Source organism: Chanodichthys erythropterus, chromosome 17, assembly GCF_024489055.1.
Source record: "Chanodichthys erythropterus isolate Z2021 chromosome 17, ASM2448905v1, whole genome shotgun sequence".
In the NCBI taxonomy this organism is placed as follows: domain Eukaryota; kingdom Metazoa; phylum Chordata; class Actinopteri; order Cypriniformes; family Xenocyprididae; genus Chanodichthys; species Chanodichthys erythropterus.
Genome location: NC_090237.1, coordinates 9,295,274 through 9,320,235, shown reverse-complemented (window position 1 = coordinate 9,320,235; position 24,962 = coordinate 9,295,274). Strand labels below are relative to the sequence as shown.

Here is a 24,962-nt window from a genome sequence, read left to right as displayed (position 1 = left end):
ATCCCAGAGTTCCTAAATTTGAACCAAGATCATTCTGTTTAACCACATTGCAGACCTAACAAATTGTGCTAATGTCATTCAGACTGGAGGACATGTGACCCTTTGACCTTCCTACCGTCCTCATCGTTTGTTCACTTAGTTTCAACTGTTTGTTCTCACAGATGTACAGTCGGCTGAGCAACTGTCAGAGAGAGACTGCTGGGAAATATCAATCCCAGATGGAGACCAAATCAGACTGCATTTCATGCTCTTTCAGAATCAGCTGAGAGAATGCAATGAGACACAGTCTAGAGAACAGAATGCTGGGTTTTCCCAGCAGTCTTTGTGAAACTGTGTCAAAAGAAAGTTTGAGGTTACGTGAAAGTATTTTTTAGAGAAATTAAAAAAAAACAGATGACAAAATATACAAGAAAATAGGAAGTTTAACTCAAAGTTTAACTCTAACCATATTTATCACATATCCCATTATAACATATTCAGTACCGCTGTTTTAAGACTGACTGATTGATTGATTGATTGATTGATTGATTGATTGATTGATTGATTGATTGATTGATTGATTGATTGATTGATTGATTGATTGATTGATTGATTGATTGATTGATTGACTGACTGACTGACCGACATAAAAAAAGAAATTATATTTTGCATAAAGAAAATGAGTACTACTTTATTAAATATAAGAATATATACTGTTCAAAAATTTGTACGATTTTTTGAGTGTTAATGAAGTCACTTATGCTCGCCAATGCTGCATTTATTTGATCAAAAGTACAGGAAAACTGTATTATTGTGAAATAATATTACAATTTAACTGTTTAAATATATTTTAAAATGTCATTTATTCCTGTGATGACAAAGCTGAATTTTCAGCATCATTATTCAGTGTCACATGATCTTTCAGAAATCATTCTAATATGCTGATTTGCTGCCTAAGAAAGTTACTTTACACTTTCAAAGGTACTAAAGTTACATTTAAAACAGTTCACGTGACTACAGTGGTTCAACCACTTGTTGTGTGCCAAAAAAAACAAAATAATGACTTTATTCAACAATATCTAGTGATGGGTGATTTCAAAACACTGCTTCTTGAAGCTTCGAAGCTTTACTAATCTTTTGTTTTGAATCAGTGGTTCGAATTTGGTGTATCAAACTGCCAAAGTCACGCCCCCCAGTGGTGAACCATTGAAATTCCAAAACACTTATGACATAAAGCCTTGTTTACTGAAATCCACTGGCGTAGGAACCGGGGGGGACGGGGGGGACGTGTCCCCCTCAATATTGGAAAATGCTGCATGTGTCCCACCCAAAAATTAGCCTATACACCGCAGGAACAAAAACTGTACATTTTGAACTTTTATTTTGAATACGCGACGAAGAAGATATTCGGTTTTGTCAGTCAAACCCAGAGTGATTTCATTCATGTTTGAATAATCACCATTCGCCAATCACCAGCTTCATATTCTTCACTTTTCACCTATAGTCGGACTCGGAGCATCTGATTGGTAGAGAGAAGTCAACATTACACTACGAACATTCAAATACGTTATTGGTGCGCACCAGCTTTAAACGACTCGACTTTGTATGAGGTAAATTAGTCTCAGTCAAGCGGTTTAAATTAACAAGCTTTTTAAAACTGAATTATGGATACGAGGCATGACATTAAATCAACAGTGGAATTTTGTATGGCACGTATGTTATGCTTTGCGAGAGGAGGTTAACGTTACGTTAGGTAGATAGCCATATAGCGGGCAATCGATTTCTCTGTGTTAACCTTAGCAAAAGTAAAACGTTCTGTCATCTCTTTTCAGCATAATGCCACCACAGAAAAAAATAAAACCAAAGGAAATAACGTTGCTGAAGTTTTTTACAAAGAGTAAGGTTAGTGTAAATAGTTATAATACAACACATTTTACACAAGGACAGGGCGACATCATAACCTTCATTTCATCAAATATTTGCCTTGTAAAGTGCCCCTTTCCTTTCTGCCCGCAATTGCAGGGGGGCTTGTACACTTTTATGTTTCCCAACTTCAATATTTGTGTAATAATAAATAGATAAATTAAACAGATGAACAGATGATAAACAGATGATTTTGTTTATTTATTTTGCTGTTATTTTATATATGTCGTACCACGTGACGTCACCATACTGTATGTTACTATTATGGTGGCGAGATGGACGTTGATTCATAATGGCCAAAATGTCCCCCCCAATGTCAAAGTGGTTCCTACGCCCCTGCTGAAATCCTGTGACTTTTGCACTCGGATTCGAAACAAAAGCTTCGAAGCTGCATGAAGCAGTGTTTTGAAATCACCCATCACTAGATATTGTTGAATAAAGGTTTTTTTTTTTTTTTTGCACACAAAAAGTATTCTCGTCGCTTCATAACATTAAGGTTGAGCCCGCTGTAGTCACATGAACTTTTTTAAATATGTTTTTAGTAGCTTTCTGGGCATTGAAAGTGTTTATTATCTTGCTTTCACTGTAGGCCTCACTGAGCCATCAGATTTTATCAAAAATATCTTAATTTGTGTTCCGAAGATGAACGAAGGTCTTACGGATGTGGAACGACATGAGTAATTAATGACAGAATTTTTATTTTTGGGTGAACTAACCCTTTAAGACATGTTATTGACAGGATCTATGAGACTCACTCAATCAGACAGTTCATTAGCGTAGGACTTTCACAGAAAGCTAGATCTCCAGGTGCACTGGTGGTCTTACATCACCATTCTTTCCACTCACAGCTGGAAAACCTGACTGATATAATTATTTTGGGAACAACAGGGTGACAAGGTTGCTGTTTACACATTCAGGACCTTGGTATGACTGTGGGCCTGTCCCAAATGCCACCCTAAGCTGTTGCGGCTGTCCTTTGAGTTCACACTTTGGTGATGCCGCATAGACTTTTGGGTAGTAATTCACTGTGGAGCGCACTGAGTTTGCATAGCAGCCACAAGGGGACGCTGATGAGCACCCTTCTGAAGCCTAAAAATGGAAAATGGGTCATCTCATGGAATTTGCAGACACACAGCAGTCAATGCATGTCCTCATGAACCCAAATACAATCACTTAATAGGACCCTATGATTTTCAGAATTTACAATTTAACATGGAATGTCACAGAATCTGGCAATATTAGGATGAATAAAGCAAAACTAGGGCTGCACTATTACTCAAACTGTGATATGGACTATAGTGTCTGTGAATATTAAACAGCAGAGAAGTATGCATGTTCTACTCATCACAGTTTGGTCAACTACACATACTCAATCATGTGTGAAGCTCATAGCGGTTTCATCATGATCTGCTGTTCCACTAAATGAGACATGAATACAAGAACTTCATCCTCTGAGAATAACTTCACCAGCATTTCACCATCTAACATGATTTTATATATATAGTCAAATACATAGATCTTCATTACACTCAGTTTGGTTTAACTTGAAGAAATTATAGCAGAGATGTATATAACTACTGTATAGTACTATTGTACAGCAAAATGTACTTCTCAAAGTAATAATATTAGAGTTTATTGAAATATTTTTCTAGGAATATTACAATTTTTCATCCAATTTAAACATCAAATCTCTGTTGTGTAGCACTTTGCTTATGGAAGTGTTGTTGTAAGCGTAACTCTGAACCAGGAAGTTTGTGGAATTTTGGGGAGTTTGGAAACAGCAACAATGACCAAGCATATTGGATTACGCTCTTATGTACTTCCTTGTCCATTCATGGTATTAATTTAACGGAGTGTCTATTTACACTAACTGCAAATAGCATGTCTTGTTGGAAAACAATAGCTCCGCCCACTAAAGTCTGGTATTAAGGCTCACAGACCTGGCCTTTAACACGATTGACACGGGTTTGAATCCACCTTTTGCCGAGCTCGCATTTATTTTCAATAAAAATGAAAATAATGTTCTAAAAGTGGGAATTAACTGCAAACGAGCATTTAATAATATTAAAAGTGTTTATTGGGTAGGGTTAGTGTGTAGGGAGGGTTTTTATTCTCCCAATAAGGCAGCGTCCATTTAATAATTTTAATAAATTTAATCATTTACACTCTATGATATTATTGCACCCTGTACAAAAATACTGAGGTGCAAATAGTATCTGCCAATATAAAGTATAGATAGCATCTAATTACTATTTACTCTTATTGCAAAGAACTTATAGCCTACTTTTACATGGTGTAAATTGAAAATAGCAATATATTCTCTTAGCATAAATAATATCTACAGCTATTTGCACTTAGTGTAAATAGCATCTAACCGCTAAATCGCCATCACCTGCTTTCAAATGGAGCGGCATTTAATAGACAAAGCCGTAGATCACTGACAAGCTACGCAATATCGCGTTCATTATCAAAGGCGATTCATCTGCGATATGAACGCGATATTGCATGGCTTATCAGTGAACTACGGCTCTGTCTATTAAATGCCGCTCCATTTGAGAGCAGGTGATGGCGATTTAGCGGTAATCAGGGAACCGGCTTTACTGACGAAATGCGCGTGACAATCTCATGCGATTTATCATGCAGCCCTAGCATGCAGCGCCTGTGGAGTGTGGAAAGTTACTGGAGCGCGCAGCCGCGCTCGTCTCTCACAAGGAAAATCACGGCAGTGATTGACAAGCCAGAGGGCCAATCGTTTACGCGGCGATCGCGTAAACGATTGGCTGATGTTTTTAAGGCCCTATCTCGTGCACAGATGATGTATATTAATATTATTACTTTCAGTGCACCTAATAAATAGTCTTTTATCAGTTAGTAAAGACAGTTTCAAGTAATATTGCAAAAATGTATGAAACAAAACATCCTCTTTACACCTTTAAACTTACGGAACGAACGCGGCGCCAGTTCCGTTTTGTTCCGTAAGTAGAATAGGGAAGGCATAGGACATACAGCATAAGCTTTTTGAAGAATACGGAAAGCAGAAGCACATGCAAGGCGATTATGTGTGTTTATAAAGCATATACAGTTGTATTTTTTTTTTTTAAATGACCTATCGTTTCGCTAGATAAGGCCCTTATTTCTCGTCTGGTATAATTTAAAGCCCTTTGAGCTGCACTGAAACTGTAATTTTGACCTTCAACCGTTTGACCATTGAAGTCCATTATAAGGAGAATAATCCTGGAATGTTTTCATCAAAAACCTTAATTTCTTTTCGACTGAAGAAAGAAAGACATGAACATCTTGGATGACATGGGGGTGAGTAAATTATCAGGAAAATTTTATTTGAAAGTGAACTAATACTTTAACAAATTCTCACAAATCCTACAAATGGGTCATGACAAACTTCTTCCAATACATTAGGGCTGCACGATAATGGTTAAACTGATAATCACGATTATTCTATCAAAAAAGGGTAATGTAGTTATGGCAATTTTGTACGTTCTTTACCCACCTACACTTCACCAAAAAGGCCTGTAGGTGGCACACTGACTTAATTTAACCAACTAGGATAACTTCGTTAGATGGTAAATCAATACAAAACACATGGTTTTGGTGAGCACTTTGTAATCTGTATTCACATTAGATTTTAAAAGAGAGACAATTCGAGACAAAACAGATTCAGATTGCCCTGCAAATTCGTAACGCAAACAATGATGCTCTTTAAATATCCCTGGCTATATATCATTTTCAGCTGATCAACTTTATGAAAACTGGTAAAACCTTAGGAACTTCAAAAGATAAAACAGCGAAACTCCTAATATTATTTCCAATAATTCCAAATTATGTTCATTTCCACGACTGAATTGTCACATAGGTTGCAAAAGTGCATTCTGCAAACAGTAAGGTGGAGATCCGTGATGCATTTGTTGAAATTCATCGCTGAAGGTTTGATTATGGCAGATTTAGTCACATAAATAGTACAAGTGCCTTGTGAAGAAACAAAGACTGGCTGTATGACACTTTTATTGAAGCAGAATTTCACTGTGGAGATCGCTAAACTCCAGCACACGTTTCTTTTCAGATCATCAGCGCTTCTTCCGCATGTAGAGGGAGCGCATGCACAGAGTTGCCAGATTGCACAGATTAAGCAAAATACCAGGAAGAAAGTATATCCTTTTAAGGAAAAAGCTCTATTTGGGGGATTTAAGCTCTTTGCATCTGGCAACCACAAGCATATCCCAAAGAAAAAACACATTTTCAGGATGAATAATGAGCAGGCCAATATTGACGATTATTTGTAATCAATCGAGAGAAGCAGATATTGTTATCGCGATTAAAATCCGATTAATCGTGCAGCCCTACAATACAATCCTTGTTTCTTTTTTTTTTTTTTTTTGTCCTTAGCTGGTGGCCCCTACTTTGGGATGGAATCATCGGACACTTTCACTCACCTTAAGTGACGTGACCAAAATGTTGGTGCTACCTGTGAGACCCACTTATTTCTGGTGCCCTTAAAGACCACAGACCCCTACAACGTTGAAGTTAAGCTATACAAACTGCTTTTTCTCTCAAAAATGTAAGAGTAAAAAAAAAAAAAAAAAACAGTTGTGCAAAAAAGTCCTAAACAAAAATCAGGTCTACACAAGATGAAAGAAACATTGCAAAATCAAGAATCTCTCACTTCAAGACATAAAAGGAGGCTGTTGTTCTACTTTGTGCACCAACAGTTCATAATCTAAAAATGTTTAAGAAGTTCCACATCACAACTTTTCTGAAGCTCAGAAAACAAGTGATCAGGGCAACACATATCAATCCCAGTTTGAAGTTTACAGAGTCTCTTTAGTCATCTGAATTCCTGACACTTCATTCCCTCTGGTGATGCACAGCGTGATTCAGAGCTGCCCGCAAGACCTTGTTGATTTTGACGCTTGCACTCATAAGAAACACTCCTGTTGCTCAGGGGCCTCTGATGCTGGGTTTGATCAAGAGCCGAGCAGCTATTGCGCTGGCACCTGCCTATAAACAGTTATATATGGGGAGGAGAAGGGAATTCAGGGGCCAGACAGGTGTGTGAGGCTCGCCCGGAGCTCTCCAGAGTGCGCAAGCGCCTCGCTGCTGCTGGAATGGCCCCTGACTCACAGATGTGTGTTCAGCATGACCCAGTCATCTCATAAACACACACCAAAAAAACACTTGTGCTACAAAAACACCAGACTACTGAGTGAAGCAAAATTCGAAGTTCTAAGGGCAAGAGCCATGTGAAATCTGTATGCAACAAACATCAAAGTGATATATACTAAGAAAGAAAAGCGTTATACACTTGCTCTGTTCACACTGATCATGAATGATTATAAGGATTGAAACAAAGCATACAGAATTTTAACAATTTCTGAGCATTTAATTAATGCATTACACTACAGTATATAATATTATTCAAAAAATATAATATTTTATGTAAAATACATGTACTATTCACAGTTAGGCCTAAATTTTTTTTTTTTTTTTTTAATTCACAATTCGATTCAATTTAGATTGACAAGCTTGTGATTTGATTCAATATTGATTATTTGGGGCACTTACATTTAAAGGGTTAGTTCACCCAAAAATTAAAATAATGTAATTTATTACTCACCCTCATGCCGTTCCACACCCGTAAGACCTTCATTAATCTTCAGAACACAAATTAAGATATTTTTGTTGAAATCCGATGGCTCAGTGAGGCCTCCATAGCCAGCAATGACATTTCCTCTCTCAAGATCCATTAATGTACCAAAAACATATTTGAATCAGTTCATGTGAGTACAGTGGTTCAATATTAATATTATAAAGCGACGAGAATATTATTGGTGCGCCAAAAAACAAAATAACGACTTATAAAGTGATGGCCGATTTCAAAACACTGCTTCATGAAGATTCTGAACGTTACGATTCTTCTGTGTCAGTTCATGATTCGGATCGCGTGTCAAACCGCCAAACGGCTGAAATCATGTGACTTTGGCGTTCCGAACCGCTGATTTGACACGCTGATTCATAATGCTCTGAAGCTTCCTGAAACAGTGTTTTGAAATCACCCATCACTATAGAAGTTATTTTGTTTGCCGCACCAAAATTATTCTCGTCGCTTTATAATATTAATATTGAACCACTATACTCACATGAACTGATTTAAATATGTTTTTAGTACTTTTAGGGATCTTGAAAGAAGAAATGTCATTGCTCCCAATGCAGGCCTCACGGAGCAATCAGATTTCAACAAAAATATCTTAATTTGTGTTCTGAAGATGAATGAAGGCCTTACAGGTGTGGAACGGCATGAGGGTGAGTAATAAATTAAATTGAAAAATTATTTTCATTTTTTGGGTGAACTAACCCTTTGAACAACACATAAGGACTTTTTTATAATAATAACAACATTATAACACATTTTTAATTACAATATGTTTCTACTCATTTTTATTTGATTAATTTATTTTAAATATAATCATTTAAAAGTTGGCTGTCAGCATACCTTCTGATGTTCATTCAAGTTTATTTTGTGATATAAGTAGTAGTAAAGCGGAAAAGGTGACCAGTTCGCTTCGCGCTGCAGCATCGCTTGATCTGAAAATGTGCAGAATTTGAAAGCGGAGACTTAAGTAAGTAAGTAATAAAGCACAAAGCTCATTGTGCTTTATTGGATGGAAGGCGCAATACAACGGCAATTCTTTGTATTTAAGAATCGATATTGGTTCTTCAAAATGAGAAATCGAGAAATAAAATAAAATCGAGAAATCAATTTAACCCAGCACTATGAAATAAATAATTTTGTTAATAGAAATAAAGCTGAAATTAAATAAAATATAAATATTTAACAAACTTAAATTAAAATATTGTCCTGGCAACTAATTGAAATAAAATTAGTTCAAGCTGAATTACTAAAATCCAAGTCACCATGAAATCAAAATTGACCATTCTTATTTTTTTTACAGAATGTTACAGTGCTTATTATACATGATTTTCCATGCATTTCTTTTAAAATCCATAATCTCATAATCTTTAATCAAAAACGATAACCTCCCCTCCCTCTTAAAAAAACAACGTTTGTTCTCTTCATGACGTGCGTCTCGGAGGAAGGTGGGACTAAATATCCTCAATAACTGACTCCAAATTCAGATCTGCCTCCATTTAGTTAGCAATGCCCAACTTCCTGCGATACAATCAATTCATGAAAGGACAAATCAATTCCCGCCATACATTTTCAGAGTTTCAAAAAGTGTTTCGCTTGGATACAGTACGTCACTCACAATAGGGAAGAAAAGACTATCGCAACTTTCATTTCAAAGCAAACTAAAACTAGAAGCTAAAGTTTGTAAAAAAGTTTGATGTTGGCTTGAGAAAGCCTGAATAGGCAGCCTGAGCCAAAGAAAATGACTGTTCAGCGTTTTGGAGCTGGACCAGCCAAGAACAACAAAAAAAATTCTGTATTGGTATTGTTTTTTGTTTTGTTTGCTGTGACTGATGCTATTTTGTATTCTAATAAATACACATTATTACAGCAAAATTATACATACAAGTTAAAGTTAAAATTAAATTATAATTACCTTGTATTACAAGGTAATTAAAATGAAAACTAAAACTAAGAAAGCATTATATTTGTATAAAAATATATAATCAAGCTCCGCTCTCTATTTTTCTCATTCAATATTCATTTTCACTCTGAAATCACAATAGTAGTACAAAAAAATGTCAAATGTGTGTAAATAGTGTATCACAAAAAAAAAAAAAAAAAAAAAAACATCAAAAATGTGTACATTTCATATATTCAATGTCCATATATTTTGTTTAGTTGTTATAATGTACACCTTTAATTCTTACAAGTTTGCATCATCTGATTACTTATGCTAGCTGGGGAAATTTGCTAAACTTAATAATTATGAGAGATCAGGTGAAAAACAGCTTCTGTTTGCCCATGCTGATTACTGATATTCAGGGCAATGTGTAAATGATTAACCTCTGTTAAAATCAGCACATGCACCGCTCTTCTGTTCACCCTATTAAAAGGGTTTGTTTATCAGAGCATGACCCTTTGCAATCCGTCTGAGCCCAATAGGAGGGTTTAACCACCAAAAACCAATAAAACAAAGTTCATCTTACTTCCAAAAGACTTCACTACCATCTAATGTTCAGTTGCCACAAGAAAATGTACATCATTCAGGAGCTGTAATGGACTTTTATCACTCAGTAACTAGATGTTAGAGCTGTAGCATAACAGTCAGCACACAATATATGAAGCTGTGGGCATACACTCTAAAAAAATGCTGGGTTGTTTCAACCCAAATTTGGGTCAAATATGGACAAACCCAACCATTGGGTTAAAAATGCATTTAAAAATTTAACCCAATGGTTGGGTTTGTCCATTTTTGACCCAAACTTGGGTTGAAACAACCCAGCATTTTTTAGAGTGTATGAAGGAGATTCAAGATCGAATCTGGCTTGCAACATTTTAAAATACTGTTCAAATTAAATAAAAATTCATTCATTTTTATGTACATTAAAATAAACTAAGACCATTTAGTTTTGAAATAATTAAAATAAGCAATTATTGTAAATATTAATATGTGGGCAAATGTGAGCATGCTCTTGATAGGCCATCTCTTCTGAAAAGCAACAGGACGCACATGAGATTACTGGAGACTTTGTCTGGAGAAGTATCTGAGAAATATGTAAGCCACATAAAGGAAAAAACATGCTTTCATAATTATGACAAAAAGTCAAAATTGAAAAAAAGTCCAAATTATGGGATAAAAAAGTTTATTACTCAAAGTTGAAGTTCTTAATTATGACTTTTTATCTAAATTTTCAACTGTCAATTTCAACTTTTTGTCATAATGACTCTTTATCTCATAATTTTTCCATGTCATAATTTCTCATTTTTATCTCATAATTTCAACTTTCTCATAATTATGACCATCAATTTATACATTTTATCTTACGTTTTATCTCATGCTTTCAACTTCTTTTTATATCAGTTTCGACTTTGTAAATTTCAATTGTCAAAATTGGCGTCATAATTATGACTCACAATTTCAACTTTCATCTCATAATTTTGACATTTTAACTTATAATTTCGACTTCTTTTTATCTCATAATTTGGCATTTTATATCAGTTTCGACATTGTAAATTTCAACTGTCAAAACTGACTTGTCATAATTATGACTCAATTTCAACTTGTCAATTTTGACATCTCAATTTCAACTTTTTATCTCATAATTTTGACTTTTTGTCATAATTATCACCTTTTATCTCAAAATTTTATATTTTTATGTCACAATAATGATTTGCAGAAGCATTTTTTCCCCTTATATGACAGAAATGGTTTATTATTCTAGATGTTCTCTCTATAATTATCACTGCAATCTAGGAGAAACAATTGAGATATTAAAGAGATCTCAATTGCAATTTGCCATTCCTATGGGCTCTCTCATCCAGAGCAAATGAAAGTAGCACAGAAATCTGAAATGTTATTAACCTTCATTTCAAAAGAGTTTTACGGAACATGCTAAGAAGAGTATAGTCTCCTTAATAATCTTAGTTTCTTACATCCCATGTGGTTTTTCTGAGTCAATCCGTGACACACATTTCACACAACATTATTCCACTTTCGAAACCAGTTCCACAGAGAGGGGTAAAATTAGAAACCATGTACCATGTTTTTAGATACCTCGATGGCTACCCCTCAAGACTTTGGTGTTAATTAAAAAGATAATGAAGAACTCCATTTCACTTGTCAGTGGTCTCTGTGGCACTAACGAATGGAGAATGTCGAGTCATAAATATGCAGACTGTGCCACGCACACTTAATGTGTGCAACAGCGCAATTAGGCATTGTTATCATTATAATCAAAAGTAAAGAAGGTGCCATAGGACCCTGTATACCATGCATTAAAGCGGAGTGGTGAGCATACGACTGCTGTCAGTGTCACTCTCTGGATTGCAATTAAGTGCCATCTAATTGGTACGGAGCACTCAAAGTCTCCCGGCATAAGAAATCAGAATCTGGAGTACCAATTGTGCGTCACTGTTCATATACTCAAATATAACTCTGTTAAACTGTAACTATAATTATGAGTGACATTATAATTAGAAATTCAAGGTGGTCACCCCAAGTCATCCATCACTTTCCTGTAGGTCTTTTTGTATTAATAAGTGCAGCTAATAATATTTCTCTTTCTACTCATTTTAAGCATGCTTGTATGGCTATGAATTGAATAGTAGTGTACTGCATACTAAGCAGTACTGAATACTAGAGGCTGCCCATGAGTAAAGATTTTTCTAGTCAACTAGTAGTCATTCATTTAAACCATTAGTCAACTAATCGCACGTTTATATTTATTTAATTATTATGTGCTTAAATGGACAATTACACAAAAAAAAAAAAGTCAAAATATGAATTTGTCCTATTGTTTGTAATTTTAGTTTTTATCGAATTACCGACTGTTTCAACGGTGGTCATTTTGGGGTTTTTATTAACGCATAGACAGGACCTCCCTGTTCCGCTACACTGTTTTCCGCTAATAGCTCCTCATCATGCAGTAAGCACACTAATACTTTAGCTTCCACACTTCACACAAACACTTGGATATGTGCCTAATAATATTGCACATTTATATATGTTAATTTTAGAGCAAGCGTCCATGTAAAGTAGGGCTGGGACAATAAATCGTTGAATCACAAATCGAGAAATGATTTTCCGAATCCATTGCGATTCTGCATGCTTTAGCCATACACTGCTTTTTTCCAATTCCTTACACACACCACTTAAACCTTCTGTAAAATAATCATTCATAAACTTTGAAAAGTTTGAAGCGAATTACAAGGTTGTTTGCAGTGGGCTGTTTACGTTAAAGGTGCCATCGAATTGAAAATTGAATTTACCTCGGCATAGTTGAATAACAAGAGTTCAGTAGATGTTAATGACATACATTGAGTCTCAAACACCATTGTTTCCTCCTCCTTATATAAATCTCATTTGTTTAAAAGACCTCTGAAGAACAGGTGAATCTCAACATAACACAGACTGTTACATAACAGTCGGGGTGTACGCCCCCGATATTTGCTTATGCCAGCCCATGTTCCCAACATTGTGAAAGGCATTAGACAAGGGCAGCCAGTATTAACGTCTGGATGTGCACAGCTGAATCATCAGACTAGGTAAGCAAGCAAGAACAATAGCGAAAAATGGCAGATGGAGCGATAATAACTGACATGATCCATGATATCATGATATTTTTAGTGTTATATTTGTAAATTGTCTTTCTAAATGTTTCGTTAGCATGTTGCTAATGTACTGTTAAATGTGGTTACAATCGTTTATTACTGTATTCACGGAGACAAGAGCCGTCGCTATTTTCATTTTTAAACACTTGCAGTCTGTATAATTCATAAAAACAACTTCATTCTTTATAAATCTCTCCAACAGTGTGTAATGTTAGCTTTAGCCACGCAGCACAGCCTCAAACTCATTCAGAATCAAATGTAAACATCCAAATAAATACTATACTTGGGTGATTAGACATGTTGCATGACGAACACTTTGTAAAGATCCATTTTGAGGGTTATATTAGCTGTGTGAACTATGTTTATGCAATGATAGAGTCGAGAGCTCTGGTGGGGCAGAGAGCGTGAGCAATTAAAGGGGCCACAGCCCTGAATCGGCGCATTTCTAATTATGCCCCAAAATAGGCAGTTAAAAAAATTATTGGGGTATTTTGAGCTGAAACTTCACAGACACATTCATGGGACACCTTAGACTTATATTACATCTTAATGTAATATCTAAGATGTAAAATAAGTCTCTGATGTCTCCAGAGTGTGTATGTGAAGTTTTTTTCTCAAAATACCACACAGATAATTTTTTTTATAGTTTTTTTTTATAATTTTTGTTAAATTTGTTACTTTTTGAGGGTGAGCATAACGCTCGTTTTTTGTGTGTGTCCCTTTAAATGCAAATAAGTTGCTGCTCTCAAGAAGATGGCGGAGTTGTAAGAGCTCATGTTAGCAGCGCCGATTACCACATGCAGACTCACTGAAAATGTTAGAAACTGTTCAGCATTTTGTGTTCAAACCGGAGTCGGAAAATGATGGAGAGACTCAGGAAGAAATGACAACATGTAGAATACACTGCGTTCCAAATTATTATGCAAGTGACATATCAGTAAGATTTCAGTAGAATAAACATTCAGATTTTAGTTTTTCTAAGAAAATGTTTGTTTGTTTATTTATCCATATCTTTTTAGATAACTGGTATCAATCTCAGACAAAATAATTTGCCAGGTCTATGAAAACCCTACTTAGAGGTTGTTCCACATTATTAAGCAAGTCACAGTTCTCATGCAATATGGGGAGGAAGAAAAGATCTTTCTGAAGATGAAAAGCATTAAATGGTGCAATGATGTGCAAAAGGCATGAAAACAACTAATATTGTGTGAAAACTGAATGGAGATTATCAAATTATCATAAGATTTGTGAGTGCTTTAGAGCACAGCAGAACTCGGTCAGATAAAGGCTTATTAATGAAAGTTCCTGTCAAAAACATTAATTATATTAAAAGGGCAGCTATAAAAAAAAAAGCCAGTGTTGAGCAGCAAACAGGTATTTGAAGCTTCTGGTGTCTCTGGAGTCTCAAGAAGCTCTCCATGCAGGCTGGCAGTTGTGCGTAAAGATGCATTTTAGACACCACTAACCAAACCTCACAAAGAGAAACATGTGGGTGTACAAAAGGATGTTTTTGAATGGTTAGTGGATGATCTTAAAGTCACTGATTTGCATATTCTGTCATGATAATCTATAAATGGCTTGTGTGGGAACTGTTGTAAGATCCTACAGAGCCAGAGAATTTATGCTGCATGAAGATAGAACAGGTATAGTTTAGTTTAATTGCAGTTATAACGTTTGTTGCATTTATGACATGCTTTTGCATTTGTCTTATGTACTGTATTGCAATAGCATGGCCTCACCACTTTGTCGAGTGTTCTGGGGGGGATTTTAGGGTTAGTGATGTCACCAACCCTGGAAGAAGCTTGTTGTAGTCCCTACCAGCCGTTTGTTGTAGTCCTTAAACAGAGAATTCTGAAAATCTCCCTTTGCTTTGAACTTTGAGCTTCGTAACTTTGCAGATGTTGTTTATGCGCTAACAGCAACATCACACACTAACTAAAGTTAAAAAATAAAAAATCATACTCAACAACCCCTTTAATCTTGCGTCATAAAAGCATTCTGAGGCGCAAGAACATAGCCGAGCGCATGAGCGATCTTCTTCGCCAGCATTTGAGTGTGCAGTTAAATAGCCTAGAGCGCCATCTGCTGTTAAAATCTAAGCTCAGAGTCGATTCAAGAGAGAATCACGATGCATTCGAAAAATCTCCGAATCGATCCATGAATCAAGATGAATCTATTTATTCTCTCAGCCCTAATGTAAACTTGCTACTACAACATGTTTCAAATGATAAGCCATATTTGAAGTCGAAGGATGATAGGCGAACGTTTGGATTCCCTGCCCAACATACTGTAATTACCACAAGGAACTGTCATTAACGATCTGTCCCTCATGAACTCTGTGACTTTGCCACAAGTTGTTTTTTTTTTTTCTGCAACTAACCAACTAATAAAATTTTGGTTGCCTTAGCCTCTTCTAGTCAACATAGTTTAGTCGACTGTTAGGGGGCAGCCCTACTAAATACTCCTGATGTAAAAAAAAAATGGCATGTGAGACCATAATATTTAGGCAATTGTAAGTATGTTACATTGCTGTGCTGTCAATTGATCTCATTACAGTGCCTGTTGGAGAATCCAAGGGGAACATAATAATATAGAGGCCAAAAATGCCTTCAGATGCCATTTGAATTCTTTCTATCAACTGCTCAAATTGAGAAGGATACATCTACAGTATGCTGCCTGAAAGCATCACAAAAGACAGGATGTAATATAAATATTAGATTTTTGATTTCAAATATTTAAATATTACATTTCCATGCCATATTTACAGAAATTCTGCATACCCAACAGCAGTGGTGGACAGTAAATAAAATAATAATTTGTTACATTTATATAGCACTTTTCTCAGCACTTAAAGCACTTTACATATGGAAGGGGGAATCTCCTCAACCACCACCAACGTGCAGCCTCCACCTAAATGATGCAACGGCAGCCATACTACGCCAGAACGCCCACCACACACAAGCTTATTAGTGGAGAAGACACAGAGTGATGAAGCTAATCAGGCCATGATGATGGACAGAGGCCAATGGGGAAATTTGGCTATAGAGAGTTAGGATTTCACCCGAAGCATGGTGCTTTTTTTTTTTCTTTTTTGCTTTTTTGACAGTATGGTGTCTCCATCACAATACAGGTGTGTTAGGACCCACAAAGACCACAGGGTGAGCACCCCCTGCTGGCCTCAATAACATCTCTTCCAGCAGCAACCTAGTTTTCCCAGGAGGTCTCCCATCCAGGTACTAACCAGGTTCAACCTTGATTAGGTTCGGCAGGCAACCAGTCTTGGGCAGCAGGGTGATTGCAAAGTATTTTTACTTTGTTACAAATAACTTCAGTTTGCAAATCACACTCAACACTTAATTTGTGAATTGGACCCATCCGATTCTTGAGTGTTGGCTAGTTTTGTAGCAGCGCAAACCTACAACCCTGATTCAGAGCTCAAGTGTATGTGCAACTGATGGCGCAAAAGACAAGTTACTAATGTAAAATTTTATGATTTATTATTGTAAATGAATATCAACAAAGCATTAAAGGTGCTTTATGTAAGAATGACAGCTAGTGGTTGAAATGGGTACTGCAGTCCAAATTCAAAATATTGTTTGCCCCGCCCCCTTCTACTCAGACTCAATGCTCTTGCGGGTTGCCAGTTTGAAGACACGCAACAGGAGCGAGCTCAATTGACATTGGAAGGCCAGGAGACTTACACACTGTAAGATAATTAGTTGATTTATTGATTTATGATGAGTTGATATTGTGTTTTAATATGCTCCCGTTCATAGAGATTTTTAGAGTTTTTTTAGGTCGGGTAGAATCTGCGATCTCTGACCCAATTTGTTCACTGGCTTCCATGGCTGCAATTCGCTGCATGTTTTTTCCGCCAACTGGCAACCCGGGGTGGCGAAATACTATTGGGTAAACTGGCAATGTATGGTCTTGCACAGACCAGAACAAAAACACAAATTCCAATACGAAACGCAAATTTCAAAGTAAAATAACTGGCTGTAGTAATGGTTTTCAGAGAAACCAGTATGTTTACTAAATATCTGAAAACATATAATGGTATTTTTATGCTTTAGTACAGTCAAAAACGTACATAGAGCACCTTTAAAATAACGCAAATGAATGCCTATTCATCTTCCATGCTGCCATAGCTGTTTCAAATGATAAAAAACTAGTATGTCTGCATAGTGTTTTCTCTATGTGGTCTGTTTTTATATTGTATGTTTAAATTTGCCAACACACATATAGTTTTTCCTTATTTTTATATACTATATGGTATATTTTGTTATTCACACTTGTTTACACACTTGAATTATCAGTAATTTTCAGTGTATGACAAGTTTTTGTAATATTGCAGATCAGTACATATTAGGGTAGGATGGGGAATAGGGCTCCACGATATATCGCATGAGATTGTCACGCGCATTTCATCAATAAAGCCGGTTCCCTGATTACCGCTAAATCGCCATCACTTGCTTTCAAATGCAGCGGCATTTAATAGACAGAGCCGTAGATCACTGAAAAGCCACGCAATATCGCGTTCATATTGCAGATGAATCGCCTTCGATAATGAACGCGATATTGCGTGGCTTTTCAGTGAACTACGGCTCTGTCTATTAAATGCCGCTCCATTTGAAAGCAGGTGATGGAGATTTAACGGTAATCAGGGAACCGGCTTTACTGACAAATGTATAGTGCAGCCCTAATGGGGAAGATGCCGCCTTAAGAACAAAGTGGATTTACTTTCAGATCTCTATTTCCAGAGACACAAAATTAGATCAGTTAACCTCAATTAATTAAATAACCTAATAATTAAACAGTTTGGCTGACTAAATCACATTCATGTTGATATTCACATAAAATGACAAAATTTTAAAAATAAATAAATGGTGTAGTCATTCATCAAAAGTGCTGAGATGAAATTTTGTCTCATCTTATGGTCAGAAGAAAAAAGTGCCCCAGGGGGCATCTTAACCCAACCTACCCTTAAAGGTGCAATATGTAATATTTTCTGTCCGCTAGATGTCGCTAGATGCCTCAAAACAAAGGCGTAGCTTGATGATGCCAAGTTTGAGCGCGGAATCTTGGGACATGTGGTCTTCCCTTCTCAGCCGGTGCAAAAGAATAGGGATAGGACTCAGGAAGAAATCATGTTCATGGATGCGATTATTAACATTACTGTAGTATGAAGCTGAGCAGGAGTGTTGTGGGAGCTGAACGCTGGAGCGACTGCGCAACGCGCGCCTCACGAGCAGCGAAACTTTTATTATGACACAGTCGCCGGCACCGCTTCCGCTTTTCCGGTCATGAGTATGAGGTAACGCATCTCTGTTTATCATATTAGATATATTCGAGTGTGTTGAAAATGTTATAACGTTATTCTGTGCGTTCGCTCGGCGGCTGCTGTGAGACACTTGTTTGAGACACATGCAGTAAGATAGATCGATTTTAGAATATCATATTAAATACTGGATGGCTTGTGTTGATAAACAGCATGCAATTCATTTTAAAAAGTATTGTATGATGGAGAAAATGTTGTATTACTGTTACTAAAAATAAAGCTGCATCTGATTATGCTATGTTAGCTACTTGACAAAATAGTGTTTTTCTCTGAGGCATGGTAAAGCATGGTAATCGCGCTCTGACAACAGTGATGTCTCGCACTCATTTAAGTATATGCGTGAGACATCACTTCAGAGCGCGATCAGACTTCACTAACCGAGTGCTGAACGCAGTTGGACATAGTGGTGTTTTAGAGGTAAAAAAATTTTATACTGTTTGTTTTCTCGCACAAACCGATTGTTTCATGTCTTAGGACATCAATGCGTCGTCACGAGCCGCAGAGTTTAATATGGATTTGTCTGTTGTGTTTTTTTGACTCTTATAGATGGAGTTCCGATTGACGCACATTATTTGACTGACAGACGGCAACGGTTGGAGTTAAAAATCATCATTTGTATTCTACTGAAGAAACAAAGTCACCTACATCTTGGATGCAAATTTTCATTTTTGGGTGAACTATCCCTTTAAAACATGAAAATATTAAAGCATCTTTGGTGTTTTCATGGTTTCTACAAAAAACCGAGGGTAACACGGGTATGACGCAATTGACAGGTGACTAGTGCCTAGTGGTTTTGGGGTATTTTACAGCAAAATTCTTACATATTGCACCTTTAAGTGTCTGCATAATCTACTCTTCCTTATTGACTAGTGCTGGCTTCTTGACAATTCATCATAATTCATATTGACGTCAGACTAAGCTGTAACCAATTTGATACCTCTTATTATTGTTGTTGCTGTACACACTAATAGTGCACTATGAGTGAGAAAATGGATGCGTGGCGTCAGAGCGTGAGAACAGTGTCTCACGCTGAATGAGTGACAGTTGTCAGCCCTGACTATGACGCAGTAATAAATTGATGCCCTACTGCCTTAAAGCAGCATTTTATTATTTGTGCTGGTCCTGGAGTTGAGAAGTGAACTGTCATCGCCATCAACCTTCCATAGTAACCATCAGATGTCCACATTTACATATTCAGTAGGGCACACATCCTTCGGCGAACATACAGCAGCTGTCTCTTAATGGACACTACACTGAATTAATGTAACGAGTCAAAAGTACCGGGTGTGAAGGGCTGACTGGCAGACATGCGTGTCATTGTGCATTTGGGACGGGAACAGGATTATTACCCAGCGACAAGATGCAAATAACTCTTAAAAGCGCGTATTACCTCCTCTGGAAGTCCTTTTCAAAGGGTTTGAGGTAAGGATCCATTTGCAAAAGAGAGTTCAAGAGAGGAATTGTAACATTATCCTCTGAATCTGCCATGTTCGCGCCGGACCACTGAGACCAAAGCAATCGAGCACTGACTACCTCGTTTGTTTAAAGCGTGAGATTGCTGCTTTCACTAGGGAGCAATTAGTAGCGGTTTGTCATTTGAGACACAGTCAAAGGGTCATGTTTTATTATGCCCTGCCCATATGAAAACGAGAGGATGTGGCTTCATGCGCTCACTTTTCACGTTTGTTCTTAAATGACAGCGTGGTGCTTTAAGGGAACCGCGGAAGCGTTTAGACTAGGGTGTGGATGATGATTTTGGGGGGAGGCGGGGAGGGTAATCATTTAACTTTTTTGCCCTTGACAAAGTTCAAACTGGACATGGACAGCCCCTCTACTGTCTATATCACTGTTACACTGTAAATGTAATATATGATAAAAGGCAATCAAATATGAACAGTAATGCATCATCTAAGAATGAAAAATAATGGTTTGTGTGCATGAATTTCCTGTCATGTAGCATGACCTGCCATACTGTTTTTTATAATAATATGAATATGAATAACATATATTGCTAGCATATATGATGGGCTTAATTGAAGATGGTTTTAAGTTCACGTCAATAAATGTTATATTTTTAAAACCATATTAAATGGTTAAAAATGTACTAATAGTCTAATGTTGAATGGCTATAATTATTAATTTCATCCCCAGATATTGAGAACAATATTTAATATTGATTTAATAGGGATAACAAATAATAGATTTTAGTAGATTTAATAAGTAGCAATATTGGTACTGGTGATATTGGCCTTCATAGTACTTAAAATAAAATTATGGTATTTAACAAATATTTAAAATAATAATTGTTTCTCCATTCATTTGGAGATTTAATGTGAAATTATGAATAATAGGCTATACAAATAATAGGCTATACATATATTAGTGTTGTTAATCATTTGAAAGATTTTGTATTTTAGGGGTGTAACGGTTGAAATGACAGTTCAGTTTTTATCGCGGTTTTCTGGTATGTGTTCAGGGAAAATGTCAAATAAAAATAAAGAACAAATAATCAAACTAAAATAAGCAACAGTGCAAATAAATACAACAGAGCAAAGATACAAATAAAATAAACAGTGTTTTCAGGTAGTTCTAACAGTAGTTTTTAGGTATAGAAATGGAAAAAAAAAATCAAATGGAAAACAACATTGCATAAAATTTTCAATGTAAATTAAATAAAGATTAAAATCATTATTAAAGTTACAAAAACTATTCAGTCAAGAGCAGTGAGTGATTTCCTTGTTTTTTGCTGTTTGCTTAACATTAAAAACACAGACAGCAGGAATATTAGGCTGCTGTCCCTTTAAGACAATGCACGGATCATATATACTGATACATGCTTTGTCTTTCTCGATTACTTACGTTCACTTAACACATAGGGCCATATGTTACACCTGGCGGAATGTGGCGCCAGGCGCAACTCAAGTGTTTTTTGCTGGTTTCAACCCGACACAGTTATCATTTTCACATCCTGCACCACGTTGTTTAAATAGTAAATGCATTTGCGCCCATGGGCGCACTGGTCTGAAAACAAGGTGTGTTCACTGTTGGTTGCTGTTTTGAGTCAACTAAAATAGACTGCACAACGCACCTATACTTTGCTTATTACACACACAGGGACGTGCAGCAGCACACAAACATGCCAAATATTAAAAATAAAAGGATTAATGTAAAAGATTATTATTGTGTGCATAAAAATAAAAATGCTTTGATGGAATCCGGCTTGTCCTGTAGATGGTCTGCTCCCGCGATTTAACCTCATGCACATCTGCGCAAGCAGATCCGTTTCCTCGCTAGAGAAGCATTCAGTTTTTCCGCTTGCAAATTCCGTCATGTAAATAGTGAGTCCTCCATGGTACGAGCACAACTGGCTTTTAAAGGGAATGGGAGATGAGACTCTGATTGGTTTATTGCACGTTACGCACAAAACACACCCATTACTCATTAAAGGTGCCTTAGAACTAGTTTTTACAAAACTAAAACTAGTGTCCCCTGAATGTGTCTGTAAAGTTTCAGCTCAAATTACCCCATAGATTTTTTTTTTTATTAATTTTTTTAACTGCCTATTTTGAAGCATCATTAACTATGCACCGATTCAGCATGTGCGGCCCCTTTAAATCCTCTCGCGAATGAATGAAGTTGTGTTTAGGAATTATACAGACTGCAAGTGTTTAAAAATGAAAATAGCGACGGCTCTTGTCTCCGTGAATACAGTAATAAACAATGGTAACTTTAACCATATTTAACAGTACATTAGCAACATGCTAACGAAACATTTATAAAGACATTTTACAAATATCACTAAAAATATCATGATATCATGGATCATGTCAGTTATTATGATTCAGCTGTGCACAGATCCAGACGTTAATACTGGCTGCCCTTGTCTAATGCCTTGAACATGGGCTGGCATATGCAAATATTGGGGGCGTACATATTAATGATCCCGACTGTTACATAACATTAATATAATACTGTAAATAATAATTTATTACCAATTATTAATTTTTTATAAGGCAATTAAGAATACTTTACCCATCAATCATATAAAATGCACAACACCGCTGTATTCTGTGTGAAAAGGACACGCGCTCAGATGTAAACAATCCCAACGTGCACGAGAAGCACATGGCGGAACCAGTGAAGGAGACGAGCTGAATGAAAGTGCGCGTTCACTCTCTGACAGCAGGGGGCGCTGATGGAACAGCAGCGTGCAGCGGTTACCACTGAAACCCTGCAAACAAAGTAACTGCGCTAGTGAAGTTTTTAAAATGCTTCAAACAGCCATTCATTTTTTTTTTTGTAATCTCAGTGTTGTTCATCACAGCACCAAATACTGAATACTTAAAAAAGACTTAAAGGATATTTATTTTCAAACCTAAACATTTTTATATTTTAATCTGGACTACAACATACCCTAATGATTAGAAATGTTCTGATTAATTGTTATTGTTCAGTAAAACTTTGAAAACATACAGCTTCATTAGTTAACATGTTAATTCATTATCACTAAACTGACAATAAAAATACTTATAAAGTATTCATTAATATAAATTAATGTTAATTTCTTAGTTACTATTTAATAACATTACTAAAATCAAAATAACTTATTTAATGGACCTGAGATAAAACTAACAATGATCAGTTGTGTTTCTAAACTAACATTAACAAAAAATAACACTTTCTGTAACAAATGTAGCTATTGCTTAATTTTAGTTAATGCATTAAATAGAGTAAAGTATTATCTGTTGTTCTTTATAGCCTAATTCTTTTGCATTTTAATCTGTTTGAAAATTTCAGTCAGAGTTGTTTTTGTTTTATTACAAAAAGAGTTCTTAAACCTGTTAAACTATGACAAAAATGGTTTTGCAACTTATTTTAATATCGTGATAATACCGTATACCGCGATAAAAGCTTCATCAATTAATCGCAACATGAAAATTTGATACCGTCACATGCCTATATACGATACATTTTATTAATTATGAGTATAACACTATAACATAACTAACAATGTAAAGGTTTAACAATAATACTTTTTTTATAAATGTAGGGGTTCGACGTATAGGCTTTATAACTAGGGCAGGCACTTTTGGTCCCTCTTGTGGGATCAGGTATTCGTTCATTATTGATCTTTTTATCCTTCAGCCTACTGAATAATAGGATGTGCAATATGTGACATGGCCCCTTGATAGAACGTCACCATATGGTTTGCTTAGTTTCAAGGTTAGATATAAAGATAAAGTGGGTCTATTCATGTAAGCTTCACAGAGCGAGAAAAAGCAACAGATATTTCATCAGCGTACTGCCTTTCCACAGGAGGCTCGTCTTTATTCAACAAAAAGTGGCATCTTTTTTAATGTAATTTTATTGAACACAAAATGATTTGCTTTGCATTGTTCTGCCCTCAAATTGATGTGTTATACAGTCTGCAAGATTTCTACAGACTGTATAACACATTTTAAACTTCACTTATCGTTCTTTAAACTTGTGCTCATAAAAACTCTAATGGATCAGATCAGAGGTTTCTGAAAAGCACAGAAATGAAAGTACCTCACAAATAAGAACCACTGAATAGCATAAAAGTTTTAGAAGGAGCAAAAAAAAAACTGCAAATAAAGATTTTCTAGTGCTTCAGGTTACCTTGGTTCTTTGAGTTTTACAAACAACTGACTTCAATTTACTCAAGCCATCTTACTTCACATCCTGTATTCACTTTTATTTGCTACAGTTAGTGATTTCATAATACTCAGTGTTGTGAAATCAGTGTTAAGAGGAAGATGGCATGGGAGTGAAACACATACTTAGAAATGAATGTAACGTTCGGCTGCTGTGCTGTTTTATGCAGTTGATCTCATATTTGATAATATTGAAACACTTTTCAAAGCATGGACCCTCGAAGCCGTTCTCTTTTAACTTTGGTTGCATCACACTGGATTTTGAAATAGTCCAGTATGATCAAATGCAGAGGATTAAGAGAAAAGTTTAATGTGGAGTTAAAACATTATTAGACTATCAGTAAGCGTGACTAACATCACAGCAGCTTTATCTTGTTTTCATTTGGATTTAATCAATCTTCTAATGTTTAATCACATTACAGAATTAAATATGTACAACTATGCCTCTGAAAACATGTTCATCTAGTTAACAGCATGTTTTTTTATGAATTTTTTAATGATTATTTTTAGTGACATTCAGCGCAATGACAGTTTTTTTCTATATATCTAGAATAAAAATCTCATATACTAATAATATTTCAATATTATTGCCAGTCAGAGGTCATTTAAACCTGAAGTGTATGCATGTAGGTATCGCAATTATAATATTCATGAAAATGGAAAAAGAAAGTCAAGGTTGATATTATGAAAGAACAATATGTTTCTGTGAGTCAATGATTCTGAATTGATTAGAAGAGAGATTCTTTCAGCATGTGGAGGTTTAGATGAAAGTCAAGGCTGCAGAATATGTTAT

At 36.0% G+C, this 24,962-nt stretch overlaps 1 protein-coding gene across 1 annotated transcript in view; it reads right to left on the bottom strand.

Annotated features, from left to right (window-relative positions):
* Window positions 1-20,134, bottom strand: part of gbe1b (glucan (1,4-alpha-), branching enzyme 1b) — a 188,567-nt gene extending 168,433 nt beyond the window's left edge. Inside the window, exon 1 of the mRNA XM_067365860.1 lies at window positions 19,885-20,134. Coding sequence (XP_067221961.1) covers window positions 19,885-19,982 — 98 coding nt within the window. The 5' untranslated portion in view covers window positions 19,983-20,134. The remainder of the gene's footprint in view (window positions 1-19,884) is intronic.
* Between the last annotated feature and the right edge of the window lie 4,828 nt (window positions 20,135-24,962).